This window comes from Gossypium raimondii, chromosome 10 (assembly GCF_025698545.1).
Source record: "Gossypium raimondii isolate GPD5lz chromosome 10, ASM2569854v1, whole genome shotgun sequence".
NCBI lineage: Eukaryota > Viridiplantae > Streptophyta > Magnoliopsida > Malvales > Malvaceae > Gossypium > Gossypium raimondii.
In genome coordinates this window covers 4796745-4818478 of record NC_068574.1, presented here as the reverse complement: position 1 = coordinate 4818478, position 21734 = coordinate 4796745, and the positions used below count along the sequence as shown (strand labels likewise).

At 30.6% G+C, this 21734-nt stretch overlaps 1 protein-coding gene and 1 long non-coding RNA gene across 3 annotated transcripts; one reads left to right on the top strand and one right to left on the bottom strand.

The window, feature by feature from the left end:
• Positions 1 to 7878: 7878 nt before the first annotated feature.
• Positions 7879 to 13213, bottom strand: LOC105776944 (uncharacterized). Of its 2 annotated transcripts, XM_012599927.2 has the most exons (7): positions 12960 to 13213; positions 10785 to 11049; positions 10638 to 10688; positions 9604 to 9655; positions 9471 to 9529; positions 9270 to 9315; positions 7879 to 8196 (listed from the first exon to the last, which is right to left on the bottom strand). In XM_012599927.2, the coding sequence occupies exons 2-7, from the start codon at positions 10908 to 10910 to the stop codon at positions 8054 to 8056; spliced, it is 477 nt and encodes a 158-aa protein (XP_012455381.1). In that variant the 5' UTR covers positions 10911 to 11049; positions 12960 to 13213; the 3' UTR covers positions 7879 to 8053. The 2 variants fall into 2 exon arrangements, with proteins under 2 accessions (XP_012455381.1, XP_012455386.1); XM_012599932.2 differs by lacking the exon at positions 12960 to 13213 and having other exon boundaries at positions 7879 to 8227.
• A 1615-nt stretch (positions 13214 to 14828) lies between these two features.
• On the top strand, positions 14829 to 15349 carry LOC105776946 (uncharacterized). The gene is made up of 3 exons (XR_001128150.2): positions 14829 to 14988; positions 15066 to 15189; positions 15266 to 15349. It is a non-coding gene; the product is annotated as an uncharacterized LOC105776946 (long non-coding RNA).
• The last annotated feature ends 6385 nt before the right edge of the window (positions 15350 to 21734 follow it).

The following is a 21734-nucleotide window of genomic DNA, read 5'->3' as shown; positions in this document are numbered from 1 at the left end:
AACATGTGAACTTCGCTCGTGTGAATGGAAGTAAAAAGAAAAATAATTATTCATAATTTATGATTAGTTTCTTTAAAAAGAATTAACTTATTTTTAAAGGCAATTATTATATAAAATATCCAAAAGCCGTAAGCAGTATCTACATATAATTCAAACTGATTTTTACTGTCAAAACATACTAACCCTAAATAATGAGTTCAAAGTTTAATTAACAAAACCCTTGCTAATTGATTCAGCCATTCCATGCCAATGTATTAGTGTTTGAAAGAGATAGAGACAGTTGCCACAAACAGATGTGAACTTCATTTATGCAATTTAGGATTGGGATGGAAATTAGTGGGCAAGGCCTTCTGGTGTAACCTACCAAACAAACGAATGTGCCCTAAATTTTCCCAAAATGAGAATCTATACAAATTTGATGTGGTTGTGGTTGTAGGGTTGGATTTTTTACTTGGCCAAACCGAATGCAACCTATCAACTTCCTTCTTTCTATCTCTTTCGACTCGTATGCAAATCAACTATGTTAAAATTTCTTAATGTATACAACATAAATACAAGAAATAACTTAACCCTAACCCATACCCCTCCCAACTAACACAAATATGTTTGCAGCAGCAGTAGCAGTTTCTTTAGGGGATTTTGTAGGCATTTTTCAGGTATACTTGGTGTGAGACATGTATATGCCAACTTTTCATCACACTTGCACTACCAACATTAAATTAATTCTTAGAACCATTTAAGCAAAGGGTAATCTTTAATTTGTCTACCCTCCTTTGGGTATCCCAAATTTTCTTAGAAAAAATAACTCACATGACTTTGTTCATAAATAATAACGTAATGATCCGAGCTATCCCATAGATCTAGAGTGAAAAGAAAGAGTAGAGAGAAAGAAAACCGAAGCTATCTCCTATAACAACGAAAGTTGGAGTAGCAGGATTCGCATATATACCAGTGTATGTGAGAGTTTAACTACACATGAGAAAGGAAACGAACAACCAAACACAATCCCTGCAGATCTTGTTTTCATAATCGATGAAAAACCTCACAGCACATTCACACGCGATGGCAATGACCGGTTGTCACGCAAAAGATATCATTGGTCAAGCATTAACAAAGCTACACCGTTCATCTTACAACATTGGATGGAAGGAGCTTGAACATCCCCATCAACAGTGTGATCCATCCAAACTATGAGGAGGTAGTCCCGAAGGAAGGTATGCCAATTCCCAAAGACCCATCGAAAAGAGGTAACCTCGTAATCAAGTTCAACATTAAGTTCCCAACAAGGTTAACTGCAGAGCGTAATCTGGAATCAAGAAGTTATTGGGACCATTGGGTGGGCTTTGATTTAGGAAAATGAAAGATATGATCAGAGGAACTTGGGAATACCGCTTGTGATCATTCCACCACTCGTATGGAAAAGGATGCCCGATTTCTAGTGTTTTGTTTATCGTTAGTGTGTGGTTTTAATAGTGATGCATTTGTCATTTGAGAATAATAAAGAACTTTTAGTCTATTTTGTATCACGAGAAGAAAGCAAAGTTTTTAAGACCATCAACGACTCTATAATTCCAACAAAGTTTGTTAATAGATGGATCTATGTTAAAGATCATGTCGTCATATTCTTTGGATTTTAACTGCAAATCCCTCCCTTGCATGAGTATTAGGGTGAAAGAAATCATTAAGAACCTTTCTCCATATCGCAAGCCGCTTATTCAATTCCAAATTGAAGGAGTTTTGCTTTACATACCGACTTTTTTATAAATATAAATGCACATTCGATAGGACTATACCTAATGACGCAAAGCAAATACATTCAACATGTTATCAATGATAGAGGAATCTGCTACTCCAACTTTCACATACACTGGTATATATGCGAATCCGAAATGCATACGTAAACAAAAACAGAAACAAACCCAGAAACAAAAACAGAAAATAAAATCCAGCATGTCTTACCTGAAATTTCCCACAGATCTGACGGAAATGGTGGTGGAGAGAACGATTGTGGGGAAAATCAATGACAGATCTTGTGGGGTTTGGAAATGGAAGGGAATGAAGGAATGAAGGTTTTAGAAGGCTGGAGAGAATATGGAAAATGTCTTACCGAAATGAAGGGTGTAAGACATTTTCCCCAATTTTGTAATAGCTTTTCCCGTGTCTTGGAATTGGTTTTACAAAAGGAAAATATTTTCCTGCTATCAAACACTGGAAAATGTGTAAAACCAATTCCGGAATTGGTTTTCCCCCTATCAAACACAGCCTAAGTGATAAGTGACTCCAAGTCTACTTATCATTTTTTACAAATTTGCATTGAAAAAGTTATATAATTTGCTTTTTATTTTGGATTATCAAATTTGGTTAAAAAATTAATCACTGAAAATATTAATTTTCCTTTTTAAAGCTTAAATCATGTATGGGCATGTCTGAAAAGTCGTAAAATATTTGGTTTCGAGTGTAATTATTTGTAACTACTCGCATAATTACTTCAATGCTCAACCCCTCACTAAGAATTTTAAAATGTAATTATAGTATTTCATTACACCCAATTTAATGGAACCCATTAATTACAATATTTATCAAAACATATCACAAGTATGTAATTGCATACTAAATAGTTTTTGGTGAATTTAGTTCCTTTTCTATAATTTGATTTAGAAGTGTGCAATTTTGGTCTTGCAACCCATTTTTTTTAACATATGGTGATATGATATTTATACATTTCTTTTAAATACGCAACAAATTTATCTATGTGTATAAAAAGGTCGCAATATGTATTTCATGTCATCACATATTTGAAAAAAAAAACATGTAAAATATTTTACTGAATTAATTTTAAAAATGACTTTAGGATTGAAATGTACATAATTTAAAAAGGAAGGACTAGAAATGATAAAATTATAATTGAGGAGTTAAATCTACCGCATGAATTTTGTATACAATTTTAATTTTAATTTTATTATAAATTTTCAATTCAAATATGATTTCATGTCCATAGCTTTTATCCAAAAATATCCAGATATATTATATTTAAATTTATAAAAAACTAATTTTTTTATTCTATTAATTGATATTCAGATATTTCTATCCAATCTATAAATACATATAATAAATATAATATCCAAATAAAATATTTGTAAAAAAATTAAATCATATAATTATTTTTTAAGTCACAATAACTTTTTGACCTTTCAACTTTATAAAAGAGTCATTTTAACCATTCATTTAATTTTTTTGTCTCATTTAACCCTTAAATTTATATTTTTTTATCAAATCAGCCATGTTTATTATTTCATTTATTTGTAATGGAATTTTTGGCTGGGAGGATTGGAATTGGGGGGTAATAAGGTGGCGTGGTAGTACAAATAATGAAGATTGGAGGTCTATGTGCCTCTCCAAATTGATTTTCTTTTTATTTTTTTGGACATAAAAACATCTCCATTAATGAGTTAGAAACAAGAGCATCTCTTTCTAGCAAACTGGAAAGAAAAAGCGGTACAGAGGAAACCCAGTCAAGAGGGCAAATTCTTTTCCTAGCACATTCAACAATCCAATCCACTGCTTTATTAGCAGTCCATGGAATGAAAGCAAAGCAAGCAGAAACAGAATTTAACAAAGAGACAATATCTTGTTCAATGGCGACTGATCCCCAACAGGTAAAAGATAATAAACTGCCATTGCCGTCTTTTTTGGCAAGAATTAAATCCCAAGGCCTCAGCCACTCTTACAGATGTAGTCTGAACAAGTGCATTGATTCCGTCAAGAATTTTTCCATTAAAATCTCTTGCAATTACTGCAATACCAGTCATTTGAGAACCCGAATCCCTCGACGCATCACAGTTAAAAATTTAACAGTCCAAATGTTGGTTTTCTCCATCTTTGATTTTCACTCACGTTATGAACTGCTTCCATTTGATCGCTTCCTTCATAAACACAAGGGTTGTCCAGCAAAGCTCTGTTCCAAGTCACAATCTGATCGCAAGCACGGTTGTCAAAGATCAACTCATTCCGTGCCCTTCCAAAGGGACCAACAAGTTTTAGCAATCAAAAAAACTTCAGACCACAACCCATTTTTCTCGAGCCAATTAAAAATCTCCAATCACCAATGCCTGAATCCTCTAAATCCCTCTATTCTTGGACGGTAACCGCAGGGGTGAAGGCAGGGCAGGGGGCTAGCAGTCCAACGAAAAATTTTATATTTAAATTTTTTTATAAATTATAAATTTTAAATTAGTAATGATAAAATTATATTTTAACTCTCAAATGATAATTTTTTTTTAAAAATTATAAAAATACTATTAAAATAGTAAATTTATATTTTTATTATTATAAAAATATACAATTTAATTTTGACTCAAATAATTTTCTAATTTTATCCTTGTAACTTAATGTTGAAACTTTTCAAACATTTCTACGTAAAGATAAAATATAATATGTTATAGTGTTTCAATCTTCCATTTGCATCTAAAGTAGATCACTCAGTCAACTTTATGATAAAGAGTTGTGATAAACTTACCATAAAAAGTTAACTCTTGATAAAGACTCATTCTCCAAATGCTCTTCCAAAAACTTCCATCGATAATAGGATTATTAGTTGGACCTTCTTCCTTAGGAGGACTTTGCTTTTCGAGAATACAATGATATCCCGATTTCACGGTGTAGCGGCCATCTCAAAGAGTCTTCAAACTGTGGGGATACAATTGGAGTAGACAAAATAATCTTTGCTTCATTTTCTATTTTCAACATCCATAAATTGGCTGACAAAAGCGGGTCTGTTTTCTCCCAGATTAGGAGAAGAAAGCTTGAAAGGTGGTCCAATTGGCAGCCATTTATCATGCCAAATTAGAATATATTTTCCATTACTAACATTCCACCTTGTTCCCATGTTGAGAGTTCTAATGCCTTGGCATAAACTTTGCCATGCCCACGATCCTTTGAGCGATCTCTCCGCTTGAAGAAGGTGTCGGCTTGGGAAATACAACCCTTTCAAAATAAGAGCCCAAAGTGCCGTAGGGTTCGACACGGCTCTCCAAGCTTGTTTGGCCAGAAGTGCTGGATTAAAAGCTCTAAAATCTCTAAATCCCAAACCTCCTCCTTTCTTAGATTTCACCAATTTTTGCCATCCGATCCGTGAATTGAATTCTTTTCTATATCAGCTCCTCTCCACTAAAATTGATTTTCTTTTTCGATGGCTTCAATTTGGACAAATCTAGAACTGCCTTATTATTATTATTATGTCAAATCGTTGTCCCTGCACATTTTTACCATGCCAACAATTACCCACTAATGCATTTACATCTTTACTATTATTAACAGCTTACTTGAGTTGATATCTCTAAAATAAAGTATTTTGAAAATATTTATGTATTTTTATATTTTGATAAATTTATATATGATGAGAACTGTAAATTTTCAATCTAAAACATTATAGATTTCAACCCAAAAGCAATGTCAAACACTTGGTTTTCAAGACCAAAACTGCAGTAAAAAATTACTTTTCTACCTAAATATAAGTGGGGATGGTTTTCAAGGTTGGGATTTAAGTGCTTCGGGCTTTTGCATTTTGACTTTTTAAGTAAAATTATCAATATATTCTTAACTATTCAAAATGTACTAAAAAATTTAGATTAATTTTTTTATGTATCATTATATACATTTATAAATAATTTATTGCCGTATTTAAAAAGTGTCAATAATCTCTTGATTTAGTGGCAACAATATAATTTTGTAGACATGAGAGTTTGGGTTTGAACCCAAGCAATCCCATTCCCCTCCCCTAATTATAAAAAAAAATTTAAAATGTATATTCCATATATAATTATATTAATTATTTAAATAGTCTAAATTAATTAATTTTTATTTCAAACATCATGTTTAAAATGAACATTTTAACTTTCCACTACAATTTTTGATAATAATGTCAAACACTTGAAATTAACAAACCATATTTTTTCGCAACACTTTTCTCATAACACTTGAAATTAAGCACTTCTTAACCACGATAGTAATGTCAAACTGACCTATAATTTCTATTATAAAGTTTTATCATTTCAACCAAAGTCACATTTGGTTCTGTATCGATTTCTTATTAATTTATTATGTATTTTTTCATTCACATTATGGGTGTGCCGTAATCTAATGTTATTTTCATGCACATAAATAAAATGTAAAACTAGTAATTCTTTTTTCTTTTCTTTTTTTTTAGTAAAGAAGAAGAAGAAGAAGAAGAAGAAGAAGAAGACTAGGGGCAAATCTAGGATTTTACTCTAAGGGGAAAAACTTTTAAATTCGAACGATTTTTTAACGTAAAAAAGTGTCAATTCTTTTCGTTCAGGAGCTTGGGAAGACTCAATATCTTATTCAGAATCTTGAGATTGAGAAGATTCGATATGTCGTTTAGGAGCTTGGGAAGACTCGATATTGCGTTCAGGAGTTTGGGATTAAGAAGACCTAATATCTCATTCAAGAGTTTAGAAAGATTTGAAGATTGTAATAATATATTAAACAACAACATATTAGGAAAAAGAAAAAAAAAACAAGTCAGATAAATAAAGAACATAATTTATGCAAAAATATATTATTGTATATTTATTGAGGTTTAGTTCTTCTAGAACCTAGGTTAATGCTTATTTCATGTTTATCCTGCATATTTGATGGTTCATTGTAGTTCAAATTGTTGCTTCATTGTGGCAGCTATGACCAGTCCAATCTGTGCTGGTTTTTACTCCATTTGTGAATTGGGGTTCTTGAGATAATGGTGTTTTTTCATTTTTTTTATTGGTTTCTTATTATATAATTGTTGGGTATATTTAGTTCCTCTAGATCATTACTTCCTAGATCATTAAAAACATAGACTTTATCCTCAACTCTTGACATTTGCAAAACACCAATTAAGATCTAATCATACCAATAAGCACAATTTGAGAAATTCCCATCGCCAACAAAAGCATACCCTCAATATGGAAATTAAGAAATTCAAACAAATCCCCAGCAAAAGTTCACTGCTGATGCCATAAAAAGAACTATACCACACAATAAAAGAAAAACAATCAATCAAAACGAAACCCAGAAAGCAAAAGAAGAAAAAAAATACATCAAAACGAAAACGAAGCTGAAAAGCTTCAAAATTCAATCAAACGAAAAGTACCCACATTTGACTTGCTACCAATAAAAAAATCTAACCAAAGAAAAATGAAAAAGAAAAAGAGAGAAGAAAATCGATCAACAAGTCTAGACATAATCTAAAGCAGAATATAATGAAGAAAAAAAGGGATCAAGGAGCTTAATAAAAAGTTTCACCAGATGCTGAACCACAAAGAAAAATTAGTGGGTGAAATTTTGGTCTTCTAGAGACAGCAAAGAAAAGCCGAACAAATAATGAGCTGGAGTTTCCGCTGCATTTGTTGATTCTACTGATAATGGTTGTTTATAGCAAAGAAAACGTACCCTTTACAATATTTGGAGAGATGAAGATGATGGGCGAATGGATGCTTGATTTAGGGAGGAAGAAATCTGGAGAGAATTTTGGGAAGAATAGAGGCAGGCTATTTTGGTCTAAAAACCTTAACGGTGTGGTGTTCAATAGGTATTCAGTCCCCCACCCCAACCCCTGAATACCTAAACGGTGAGCTGAGAGAATTGAGACTGTAATTGCAATTCCATGGAATCACCTAAACGATGAACCAAACTGCTGCTTTCCTGTAGCGCGCGGAATTAAAGCAGAATGGAATAGCAATTCCATCCAACCAAACGTGGTGTTAATGTCACCTCAAACAAATCAGATAACACATTCAATTACCATTCAGTGGTAAGTTGTGATCTTACCTTTAAATATGATTAGCAAAATCTTCTAGTAAATTCCTCAGAAGTACACCAATGTATGAATATTACTATATTATATATTAATTTTAGAAGAACACAAATGTAAAAATCAGAAAGAAATTAATTAAAAATGAAAAAGCAGATTCATCCAAAAGTTCTATACACATGGGCATCATATTGCTATTTCAGAACTGATGAAAGTAGAATCTTGAGTAAATGCATGATTAAGGATTCATCTTAGCCTTTCTTGTTGAGAAGGAGTAGCATATGCATCTTCAATGTGTCGCGTGAGCAGTGAAATTCCATAATGCGAGGCACTAGAGGCAGCATAATAGGAAGTGACGGTGAGCTGAGCAAACTTTGGAAGTGCATAACCTACAAACTCGTATCAATTGCAAATCACAATCTATACACATCACATAAACACAAAGAAAGTGAAAAATCATTAAAAATACGATCTAGTTCTCAAGATTGCTGCTACTCAAGAATAGTCATCCGACTAAAATTCACTTGTAAATGCAATCAAATTAAATCCCCCCTTCTTTTTTTTTTAGAGTAAGAATGCCAAAACAATCAAATCGCTACAGAAGAAAAGCACCATAACCACAAGACATAAAGATGAAGCCAAGGTGCCAAATACTCTCAAATTTCACAAGAAAAACAAATGCATGCAACTTCTAAAGATCTTAAATGTCAATATAGGTTAAGGCAAGAAAGGCTTGAGGAGACGGACTTAAGACATGAGTAACAAGTGCAAGAAACCATCTGCTAAATGCTTTGATAGACAATAGCAGCCCAAAACTTATTTAGTTTTTTCCACTAAATAATTAATCCAATGACATACGGAAGTCATAGACAAAACTAAATTACTTGACAAACATTGCACACTCTACTCAAGGTCATAACATGCAAGGTAAGTGTGTAGGTTAAAAAGGGATGCAAATAGCAAAGCAATTCAAAAGGAAGAATACCAGTACACTTAAATGGTTACCACTTATTTTTTGACAAAGGAATATAATTATCTTTTTATTAATAATAATTTTCTAGACCATATCAATGGGTTTATCTGTTACAATATTTGTTGTTGTTCTTTCCAACTTGGAGCGGATGGCAAAAACATGAGTATGCAAATAGGAACAATTTGACAGTGCTACACCATTAAACCATCATATTACCTGCTGCTGATATTGCAGCAATGCAAACTGAACATACTATATAATTTTAGAAGTACTCAACATTCAACAATAGGACCATCATTTATTTAGAGGACTTCATAAAGAATATGATGTACATTGTAAATATCTCACATATCACTTTTGACTAAAAGCTGCAGCAAATAGATTCAGCTCAACGAAGGATAAAATTTGCACAAATGTGATCATGCTTTATTTCCAAACTGAGAACTGCATAAGCTACTTTACAACTAGAGGGAAAGAGCAAACTTATACCTCCAAAAGCTGCACTGGCGCCAGAAAACATTAACAGCAGAGGAATCTGTCAAGCAAAAAGATCATAGAATTAAATTAAGTGACCTTTAACAAGATAACAAAAAAAATTCTCTACCAGCCATAAAAAGGGGAAAATATGTTTGAGATTTGTCGCAGATTAAAAGGATTGGAAATGCAATTTAGAACAAAGAAATGGCATACCCCAGTTACAAAAGGGAGCCACTTAGGTCCCTTGATGTGATTCTGAAGGAAAGGGATCCCTGAAAATAAAAAACCATAAGAGATGTGCATGCAAAAGTAAAAGTCAGTGAAAACAAAATGAGTCCAATAATACCAGTATTAAAACCATGTACTGCACTAAGCATTCCCCCGATACCAGAGCCAGCCTATTTGCAACAAAAAATGCAACACATGTTGTAACAATCAACAATCTTTCAGCACATTAACTTAAAATTATGGTAACTTTAGGATTGTAATCCATACTATCTCATTCAAAACGTGAAATTTTTGGACAAGATTTCAATTTGGTGATCTTGCCATACTCTGAGCTGTTCTTGAAAGGCATAAGAATCTAAATGCCAAATGATTCCACGCTGAATTAGAGCAAGAAGTAGCTTACTAGACTAGACTAAAAGCAACCGTAGTTTTTTACCATCTCTGAGAAATATACAACTTGAAAAGAGCTAGTGCTACAATTTTCAATTACTGCACATACTTTAACAGTACAAATAACATTATTAAAGTGTTCAAACATATCAAAATCACATACATTGATTTGATAATGATATGTAGAAGATAGCATCTAATGATTCAGTTACGCAAACAATTTTTTTTTCAAACTTCAAAAGGCATGTCACAACTTGCATTTAAAGCACAAACCCAATGTTACAAGGATTGGGATGGGTGTCAAATATATCTATATATCCAACCAACATATATTCATATTCTAAAGTTGTCTTCTTTTTTTTTCTTTATCTGTTACCTAGAAAAATAAACCATTGGAGCTCCACCTTGAGGAGATAGCAGTCTGACATCCCACAAATCCCAAAATCTGTCTCCTCAAAATATTTAAACACGAAATCTCCAGATTGAATATATATATTTAAGGCCATTATAACTGTATATTCCTAATAGACATAAAAAGTTAATCAAGGGAAAACTTGGTAACTAGTCTAAAAGTTTTGAAAACTCATCTAAAAGTTTACAGCTTTCTAGGATGAAGATAAAAAAACCATGAAACTTCTAGTAAGCAAAAGGGCCAATTATACTATGCAAGTAGCCCTAAACTACAAATTAGAGCATTGGGGGGGGGTTATTATTTATGTTTCTTCCAACAAGTAAAACAAAAGAGGGAGAAATAAAACGAACCACTGCAGTGGCATCCTCCAAAACTGAATTAATTGTCCATTCAGCTTTGTCCTACAAAAGAATTACAAATTAATAAAAGAAAACATAATTCAATAGTCAAAGCCTTGAGAAAAGAAGAAAAAAGAAGAATAGAGATGAAGGGATTACGGAATCAGGGTTTAAGAGGGAGAGGCAACGAGGACAACGAGCGGAACCTAAGCCAGGGTTGATGGTTGGATCGTGGTGCAAATTTCCATTCCTTAGCTTTTCCTCATATACTTCTCTTGTCCCCATTCTACCAATCTCCCAAAACCTCTTTTCTTTCTTTTTTCCTCACAATCTGATTTCTCCGAACGAACACAAAACTCAGTAACCCCACAACAGAACAGAACTATTTCGATCTTTTTGTTGCATCCAAAGACATGGGCCGAACCTGTTTCCATAGAGAAGTGTTTATTTAGATTCCTTGGGCCAATTACTTTGTCATCAGATCGGGCTAAAAGTTTGGAAAAAAAAGAAGAAATTAATTAATTACTATTTTATTTTTATTTTTTTTGAAAAAATATTTTATTACACAAAATAAATTTAAAAAATATAGCATATCAAATACACTATAAAGTTAAACAAAAATATTAACTTACCTCTTTTATCTTGTTTAAGCAAATGTGGAAGTGGAAGTGGAAGTGGAATTTACTTGTGTGGCAACAGTATTTGAGGTGTAGTTCTGACCAGATTTAATGACTCGTCTGGACTTCCCTTGTTCTTATGGAGCCGATGGATTTAAATTATTTTAGTCATGTGATGCCAATTTAGGAATTTTCTTCCTTTTTCTAAACAAATGGTTCCTTGAGATATTTTTGTGTAATTATTTTATGTCTAAATTCTCAAAATTATAATTATTACAATGTAATAAAAACTTGATTTTGTTTCCATAAAAATAAAACTAATTTTTCTCAACTTTGTAAATCTAAGAATATGTATGGTTTTTGGCTAAACTGAATTATTGCAAGGGTAATGCCTTACATTTTATTTGTAAAATTGAGTTCATATTACCAATTAATAAGCCACTATTCAACTAGGAAAATGTCAAAACAAAATTAATTGAAGAGGTTGGGTAAATTAAAACTATCCACATATTATTTTGTTTTACTATTTTTCTATTTTTATTAAATAAATGTCTCGAAATATAATATAAAAAATATCAATACATAAAGTAAAGACTATTTTTTTTTCTTTAGAAATAATTCAAATTTTTATTGGAATACGATACATAAATGTTTAACTTTTTAGTTTGAAAACTAAATAAATTTCTTCAAACTTTTTTAAATTTCCTTTTTTTACACGATTTCTTTTTCTTCTGTGGAGAAACTAAAGAACGTATAAATTAAAAGACGCCAATCCAAACACGCCTTAGGGTTTTCTCCTCCTCTTCCCCTCTTCTTCTTCAGCACTCTAACAGTAGAAAAACCCAAGCCCTAAAACCTCACATTCACAAGTAAAATATAAAAAAGAGTTCTTTCTTTATTTGACCTCTTCACCTATAAGGTAAGCTCTCAATAACCCAAATCTCAAAAACCCATATTTTTCTCCCTCTTATATATCTCTTCAAGAACCCAGAATTAGGATCAAATAAAGTTTGTAACTTGGATCTGGGAACTGTCTACTATACAAGGACTGAACAGTTAAAAAGGGAAAAAAATCAATCAATATGGACGATGTAGAAAAAGCAATATTGATTAGCTTTGATGAATCAGGTGCCATAGATTCAGAGTTAAAATTACAAGCAGTGAACTTGTCAGAAAATTAAAGAAACCCCATCAATATGCAGCCATTGTATTGAGAAGTTGTGTTTTTGCAAGCTCGTTCAGGTTCAGTTTTGGTGTTTACAAGCTTTGCAGGAGGTTATTAGGGTAAAATATGGGTCCATGAGCTTGGAAGAGAAGAACTTTATCAGGAAGTCGATTTTTTCTATGGCGTGTTTAGAAGGTATCAATGATAAGATGTGTGTTGTTTTGGATGGTACTCAAAAAACACCAGATACAGTAAGCCCTAAAATTCATCCAAGACTGTCAAGATAATCTATGCTAAACTCCAACTCATTTCCAACCTATCGTCACCAACAACATCACATTTATTCCAAACCAATGAAAGCATTCCCAATATAAAAGAAATGAAAGCATTACAGGACCCTGACGACGATGAAGACAAATGAAAGGATCGAAAACCCTATACACAGAGACGACGATTTCACTTCATTTCAGGGTCATCAACAAATTACAAAAAACAAAAAAAACAAAAACAAGAAAACCCAAAGTTTAAATACGCAAAATAAAGAAATCGAACCTTGCATACTGATTCACCAAAAAACAGAATCCGAATGTTTGGCCACCTTCATCGTCTTCTCTGTGTGGGTTATGTAAGTTTGCAAGAAACTGAAACACTGAAGCTTTTCCTTGTAAGTAAAAAAAACAATTGAAGAATCGCAGGTAAAATCGAAGAATTGATCTCTCTGACTGATTAGGGATTACCAATATTTGATTTCAGGGGAAATCGTTTATAGTGATATGGCTTAGGTGGTGTTGCCATTCCTGGGTTAGAGTTTGGAAGATTGGGATTTTAGTTTGGTGGTAAAGGCCAGCCTCTCTTTCCTTATCAGGCTAAGCAGATAGCCCATGTTGTCATCTACGTAGACCAATACTTGTTCTTGGACCCAGCCGATTAGGCTTTGCTCTGTCTTTTAAATTAGAGTTTGCTTAGATAATTTTTTTCTAAAAGATTAGAGTTAACAAGTGTTGTCATATGTTCTTTTATACTAAATAAGATCCTTCCATATTGTTAATAAGAGATAATAAGGTAATGCTTGAAAAGTTATATAATAATTGGATTTAAATGTAATTATATAATGATGATAGGTTCAAGTTGCCATTATAATTGGTGACTCACCCCAATTACACTTTTCAATTCTTAGGGGAGAATGAGAACTAGAATAATTACACAGGTAATTGCATTCAAATTCAATTGTAAAAACTAATTTTATACAAATTATAAAAATTATATTTTAAGCATGAACATAGATGGTTATGAAAACTTTTTCTTATATTATAAATCCTAATAATATAATTTTTATGTATTTTATAAAATTATATTATTTAAATCTTAAAAATTATAAAGGTATGGCTAAAATTTTATTATAAAAATAATTTACATGTTATAAAATTGTTATAATATATTTATTTATAAAACTTATGGCCAAAAATACGAAAATAACTTATTTATGTGTCCATGCTATATATTATAAAAATAATATACTTATTCGTAAAAAATGTTACATTTTTTTATCATAATTATTTATAAAAAACAAATTTCTAAATTTATGAATAAATATATTATTGATAAGAAGTGTTATGAAAGTTATTTGACAATTTATAATTTTTTTATAAAGGTTATATATTTTAAAATTTATATGATTTTTATTTAATTTTCAGATTATAAAAGGGATATAATAACCTAGTATAAGTCTTTCTCCAAATTAGGTTTATACAAGTTTTTATAATTAAGCTATAGACTATTTGGACCGCGAACCCAAATATTATAAGGTTGATACAAAATGTTTTCTTACACTATATCGTAGGTCGTGATATTATTTGAGAGAATGGTATCAGACACAAATACTATAAACAATTCACAAATTCTTTAATTTGATGCATTTAAAACTTCAAAATATGGTTGAGAAAAGAATTTGTTGTTCTAAATTTTTTTTTCCATATTAGCAACATCACCTTAGTATAGCATAAAAAAGGGTAGAATCGTACTAACATATTACATATTTCATAACTTGAATCATATGTGAAATTAAGATAATACATACTTTAAAGAGTACATATTTCACCTCTTTTCTTTCTTTTTTTCCTCACAATTCGATTTCTCCAAACGAACACAAAACTCAGTAACCCCACAACAGAACATAACTATTTCGATCTTTTTGTTGTATCTAAAGAAATGGGCCGAACCTGTTTCCATAGAGAAGTGTTTATTTAAATTCCTTGGGCCAATTACTTTGTCATCAGATCGGGCTAAAAGTTTGGAAAAAAAAATTATTTAATTACACAAAATAAATTTAAAAAATATAGTATATCAAATACACTATAAACTTAAACAAAAATATTAACTTACCTCTTTTATCTTGTTTAAGCAAACTTTGTTAAATTATTAATCTTTGTGGTCAACGAATGCAGGGTATGGTCCACCATTGCCTTGGCTAACAAGGTTGAAAATTGCTCTTGGAACTGCAAAAGGACTAGCTTTCCTTCATGAAGAAGAGAAGCCAGTCATATACAGGGATTTCAAAACTTCAAATATCTTATTAGACTTGGTAAAAACATACCACCGTTTAGTTCAACAGGTTTTCATGTATCAGCAAAGACTGAACAGGTTTTGTTTTATTGGCAGGCTTACAATGCAAAGGTCTCGGATTTCGGATTGGCAACCGACGGTCCAGAAGGCGAAAAATCTCATGTTACAACTGCTGTAATGGGCACAGAAGGCTATGCTGCTCCGGAATACATTACAACAGGTACTAAAAGTTCAGCACTTATCTCGGTTTTCACTGATGGAACAAATTGATGTGATTCCAGAATTTGTTTTTTCAGGGCATTTGACGACTATGAGCGATGCGTTCAGCTTCGGAGTGGTTCTGTTAGAACTTGTTAGGAATATTAAGTCAGTAAGCTAAAGTCAGTTAGAACTGCAAAAAATGTTACATTTTTTTTATCATAATTTATTTATAAAAAAAATAACTTTCTAAATTTATGAATAAATATATTATTGATAAGAAGTGTTATGAAGGTTATTTGACAATTTATAAAAAAAATTATAAAGGTTATATATTATAAAATTTATATGATTTTTATTTAATTTACGTATTATAAAAGGGATATAATAACCTAGTATAAGTCTTTCTCCAAATTAGGTTTATACAAGTTTTTATAATTAAGCTATAGACTATTTGGACCGCGAACCCAAATATTATAAGGTTGATACAAAATGTTTTCTTACACTATATCGTAGGTCGTGATATTATTTGAAAGAATGGCATCAGACACAAATACTATAAACAATTCACAAACTCTTTAATTTGATGTATTTAAAACTTCAAAATGTGGTTGAGAAAAGAATTTGTTGTTCAAAAATTTTTTTTCCATATTAGCAACACCACCTTAGTATAGCATAAAAAAGGGGTAAAATCGTACTAACATATTACATATTTCATAACTTGAATCATATGTGGAATTAAGATAATACATACTTTAAAGAGTACATGGAAGAATGAAATCTTAATAATCTTAATGATGCAGATTCAAATTCAAATGTTGAACTCGGTCAAGGACCAATGGATGATGATAAAGAGCATATATTAAATATTAAGAGAGAATAACCCAACAAATATGTACTAGAACAATTAGATAAAATTGCTTATGATGTGTATTTCTTTTGTTCTAACATAATACATATGATGATTTGATTTTAATTTTTGTTACTTGTTTAGAAATTACTTTTATCATACTTATATTTTTTATAGTGATTTATATTTTATGTAACGAGAAATTACAATTTGTATTACCAAACATGACACAGGAATTATAAGGTAATTACACATTGTCACCAAATACGTTTGGGAATTACAATTCTTTGTAATTATAAGAGATTGTAATTACTAATAACTATACTTTCATTCGATTATTTTGTGCTTTCCAAATGGACTCTTAGTTGCTAAACTTGACAATTTCTCTCAATTTCTCTCTTAATTTTTCTTCATATAGTCCTAGAACTTAGTATATTTTTCCTTAATTTAATCCCTAAATTTGGATTTCGATAAGTCGTGATGATGTGATACTTTAATATTGTGTCATATCATCATATGAAAAATTTAAATATATATAAAATCTAAAAATATCAAATAATTATAATTAAAAAAATATAGGTGTTAGCATAGCACAATCTCAAGGTGTCGTATCATCACACTTTAATAGAATCTAACTTTGAAGACTAAATTGAAAAAAAAACTACCAAAATTTGAAACTAATATGGACAAAAAAAATTTGCTTTCCTTTTTTCTCTATTAATAATGAAATACACAAAAACTTTTCCGTGTCTTTAACCAAAAAGATCGCAATTATGTACAAGTCCACCACCATGAAAGCCTTAGTCTAAAAGTTAGATTACATTTTGTCCTCTCTATTTAAAAAATTGGCAAATTAGTCCTTATACATTAGATTAAATAGCAAATTAGTCCTTTTTGTTAAAAATTCTATCAATTTCCATTGTTAAAAATTGGCCCTTATACGTCAACACGAGGTACATGTGGCACGCCACACGTACTATATAGTTATTTTGTGAACCGTGCCGATTTTTAATGGTACAAATGGATGAACTTTTTAATAGAAATGACCAATTTGCTCTTTAATCTAACGTACATGGACTAATTTGCCTACTTTTAGGTAAAAGGGTCAAAATGTAATTTGACTCCTAGTACAGGAGCCTTCATGGTACTTTTACCCTATGCCCACTTATAGTATAGAATTAACTTCCATTAATTTAGCCAATTGAGTATTAGCTCAATTGGCATCGTGCTATTACAACAACAAAGAGGATATGAATTTAAGCGCACTTAAATACATTTTTCTTTCGATTTAAGAGATGAGAAAATATTATGGATAAAACTAAATTCCAACTCTAAACTGAAATGGTACAGTTCCGGAGCTATGGGATGATATCTATACTACCTATACTATTATATAAAAGCTCTCCCCTTGAAAAGAGATTAGCCAATTTCAAAATTGAAGCCATCAAATTTTGACAAGGGTTTCCATAAGCCATGATTCCAAAGTTAATTTGGACATATTTAGAATAAATTGATGTTAAATATAATGTTCTAGGTTAATTATATTTAATTATTATAATATGAGTGATTTGGGTTCAAAACTGATAATATATAGGGACGAAGCCAGAAATTTTTTTAAGGGGCCAAAATTAAATTGTATTTTTTACGATAGTAAAAATGCAACTTTACCATTTTAATAGCCTATATCTTTATAATTTTTAAAGGATTAAATCAACTTTTTATCATTTTCTGGGGGGCACTAATTTTATCATTACAAATTTAAAATTTTAAGGACCCTAAAGAAAAAATTTCCATTTTAAGGTGGCCGAGGCGTCTAACAGCCCTTGGATTCGCCACTAATAATATATGTTGCAAGCTAGACGTAATATATATATATAAATTTGAAGTTTTGGGTGTTGTCATTGGTCATATGCAATTTCGAACCTGGGTGTACAAGAGGTGTTGTGTTTGTGTTTCCCACCCCCATTATTTTGTGTATAGGTTGAATCTAGCTAGTTGAGTTGTTGCTTTCAGTAGTGCAGACAAATGATTAGGCATCACATGATATGGAGGATCCCATTCTCCTTCACCACCTCTGATTTGATATTTAATTAATACTTCAACTATTTACCTTGTACGGGAAACAACTAATATTTGACATAATAGATTTATCAAGTTTAGTAATATCCTAAGTGTGGAAACTCTTCATTTTTTAGGAAGTTGTCCAAGCCTTGGTTTAGATTTAGTCACACTAGGATCGGAATTCCTTTTGCTTAGATTTCTTAATTAGACATTTGTGTAATAATAGTTTAAACTCACTTGAAGAATTTCATAATATATGCTTTAAATATTTAGATGTTGATTTTTAGGTATGAAATACTATAAAATGTTTCAGGTTTCTTCTATTATGAATCTTTGTTAAAATAAAATTTTAGTTTTTTTTTCTTAGCCTAAATAAATTATTGTTAATTAATACTCAAAGGGTAAAACTAACCAATTGGTTAGTAAATAAATACCACAAATAACCAGCTATAAGAACACCTAAGACCAACTACACCAACACCAAAATAAAAGCAACACAATCGCACCTAATTATATGAAGGAAAAATACTAGAATCCACTGAAACAAAGTAATGATGGAACTCCTATAAACCTAAAATTCAGCTACAATGAGACTCCAAATAACCAACACAATTTTGAATAGCCATTACAATTTAATGTACACAAACTAAGACTTGTTCATAGATTCTAGATTGTAAAAATAGCTAACCTTAGCATATTACAAGGTGTGACATTTTAATAGACGAAATTCAATTATATATATGATCCACATGATTTTAAATTGTTTTCAATAATACCTTATTTGTGGGAAGAGTTGTCACCATACATCTTTAATGGTCTTGTTTGAAATAATTAATACTTAGACCATAAAAAAATCCTAACCTTAATGTCTTTGATGTTATGGAATAACCATTACTTTATAGTAGATGCATATAGAATAGTATACTTTACATATGCGGATTTCAAATTATTTAGGAAAATAGGTTAAGTTGAAGTTATCACCTTTCATAATTTGTGTCGCTATAAGTGAACAACGTTACATTCAAATTCTTCAAAAACCTTTTGATAACAAATTCAAAACATAGACTTAATGTCTTTTCATACTTGACTCTTTGAATTTCTAGGCAAATGACTTCAAAAATTTCATCCAAATTATACATCTTAAAGTTTTAGAGAAGGAAAGCCATTTTTTTTTTAATTTAGAAAAACTATTTACTAGCTACTAGTAAGTAGAATGTTGGAAAAAATAGATTTTGGAAGCTTTGAGGCATATTCTCGATTGGTAAATATGGAGATTTGAATCATAAAATTATGGTTTTATATTCTACCCCATGGGACCTTTACAACGATATATCATATGCTCAAAATGGTTGAGTGATGAATGAGAAATCCATGTTCAAAGTAAGCCACTTGTGAATTATGTTGAGAAAAATGGAAAGCTTAATTCCACATTGGTTAGATACCAAGTGTGGAATATGTTTATATATATGAACCAACTTGGTGGTTATTGAATGAATAAGTTAATGCCCTTCTTCGTGCATAGGGGGTGCAAATCTAAACCTATCGGGGTTGGGGGCGCACCTGCACTACATGGGCAACGCGAAATGTTTGGACCTGTTTCTCGAATTTGTCTTAAGAAAACTATGAAAGCATGCCTCAACTACCTGTTAGATTTCTGCCTACCTACGAGTACAAAATTTTGATCCAGTTTTATTTCCAATTTTTGTTTTTCAGATTTTATATATATTTATATTATTCTAGTTCAATCTTGTGATTTAGATCAATATTTTATATTACTATTTATTTCCCTAACTTATTTTGTAATATAGAATATCATCAATATATAGAACAAGGTAATAACTTACTCCCACTGACCTTATGGTATGAACTTACCTAGTATAGTGAGACATGCAATCCAAGAAGATATAAGTTAACTTTATGGTCTTTTGTGTCCTTATATTAAGGATAAATTGATTTGATGAGATTTGGATAGACCAAAGGTTACTTTGTGAAGATAGATTCGTGTTCTAAATATGAAAGACTTGTTCAACCTTGATAGATGTTTTATTGTTAGGGCAAGTTTTTTTAAGTGGTCATCAAAGTGCCAATGAAAGTGGCCCATTCGATAGGCAACATAACTTGCCTCATTTGAAGTTGGAAATCTTTTTAACCAAATTAGTTGAGTTGAAGATCCATCTTGTGGAGCAACAAATCTTTGATGATTAGATTGGGTCTTACATATCAAATCCCTTTCTTTGTGGAGACTGGGTTGGAAGCATTGAAAACATATCTCTCAATAGTTCACTTTATATTGGTCTTTATTAGCATATTGTGTTAGCTATTTAAGCTGTTGTTTAATAGGTATTTGAATTGTAATTTATCTGTAGTATGTTAGCAAATCTGAAAAATTTCTATATATTGAAAAACTTGTACATGTTTATGTATAGAGAGTTGATGACACTTATTTGTTCAATGAGGAACATTTTTGTAATAGTGCAATTGAAAGAGTAAAATTGTTTGTTTCTTGGTTTTACAATCTAAGTTCTCATTTAGAGGTGAGAGATCTAGTTTTTGGATACAAAACTAAGGTTACTATACCGAGGAGTGATAGAACTAAGGTCACTTGTATTGAGTTCAAAGATAGTGAATTCTTCTCATTGAGCTAAGCTTCACAGACTCAAGGAGACTGAACTGAGTAAACAATTTCTTGTCCCCTATTTTTTTGTTGTTGTTTAACGTAGTGCTATAAGAAATGCCCACTTTTGCTACCACTTTGGTCACCACTAATGCACTTTGTTTTTCTTAAACAACTATCGATTGGTTCGAGTAAACAAACTTAATGACACCAAAACTCCAACTTAGCATAAATGTAAATCGATACAAAAACATCTTTTCTAATTTTGGAAAAAAAATATAAAAAGATATAAATTTTTTGACAAAAAATTTAAAATTTTTTATTAATAATTTTAAAAGTTTACAATTATTCTTAGAAAAATATTACAAATATATAATTTATAAAACTATACATATAACATCATTTTTTATTTAAATATAAATAAATTATTAAATAAAATTTTATATCAACAATTAAAATTAACATATCGAGAAGTAAATTTAGCATTGCTTTTGAAAACTACTCTTGAAAATTTTAGTTTAAGATGATTTAGCATTATTGTAAAAGGTGTTTTTAAAAGATAAAATTATTTTAAATATGATATTATAAAGTAGGAAAAGAAGTCTTTCTTTAGCCTTTGAAAATATTTTTTGTTTCCCCACAAAACTACTTTTTGCTAAATTAAAATACATTCCCTAAATAAATATATGTTTGATATTTATTTTTCTATAATAGGAACTTGAAAATTAAAATAAAATAAATCATACATTTGTATGAGTTTGAACTTTGAAATAAGGTGGATTCATTTAAGATCATGTTTTCAATCCTTTAGCCCAGGGTAATTAGATAAAAGTATAATTACTAGGCTAATAATTACACCTTTTATAATTATAAAGAATTTTAATTGACTGATTAAGTGTAATTATATCAGTATTCCTATTAATTGTAATTATACGATTATATAAAAGAATATTAATTATTAAAAAATATCAATGTAATTAATATGATATGTTACACCGAGCAAGTATTTGATAATACGATTACTAATAATTAATATTTGTTA

Excerpts from the sequence above, each read along its gene's own strand:
- LOC105776944 (XM_012599927.2), bottom strand. The coding sequence starts at position 10,910 with ATGGGGACAAGAGAAGTATATGAGGAAAAGCTAAGGAATGGAAATTTG. Across the intron at positions 9,656-10,637 it reads TGGAGGATGCCACTGCAGTG|GCTGGCTCTGGTATCGGGGG; the intron begins GTTCGTTTTATT and ends TGTTGCAAATAG. Across the intron at positions 9,316-9,470 it reads GGCTCCCTTTTGTAACTGGG|ATTCCTCTGCTGTTAATGTT; the intron begins GTATGCCATTTC and ends TTTGCTTGACAG.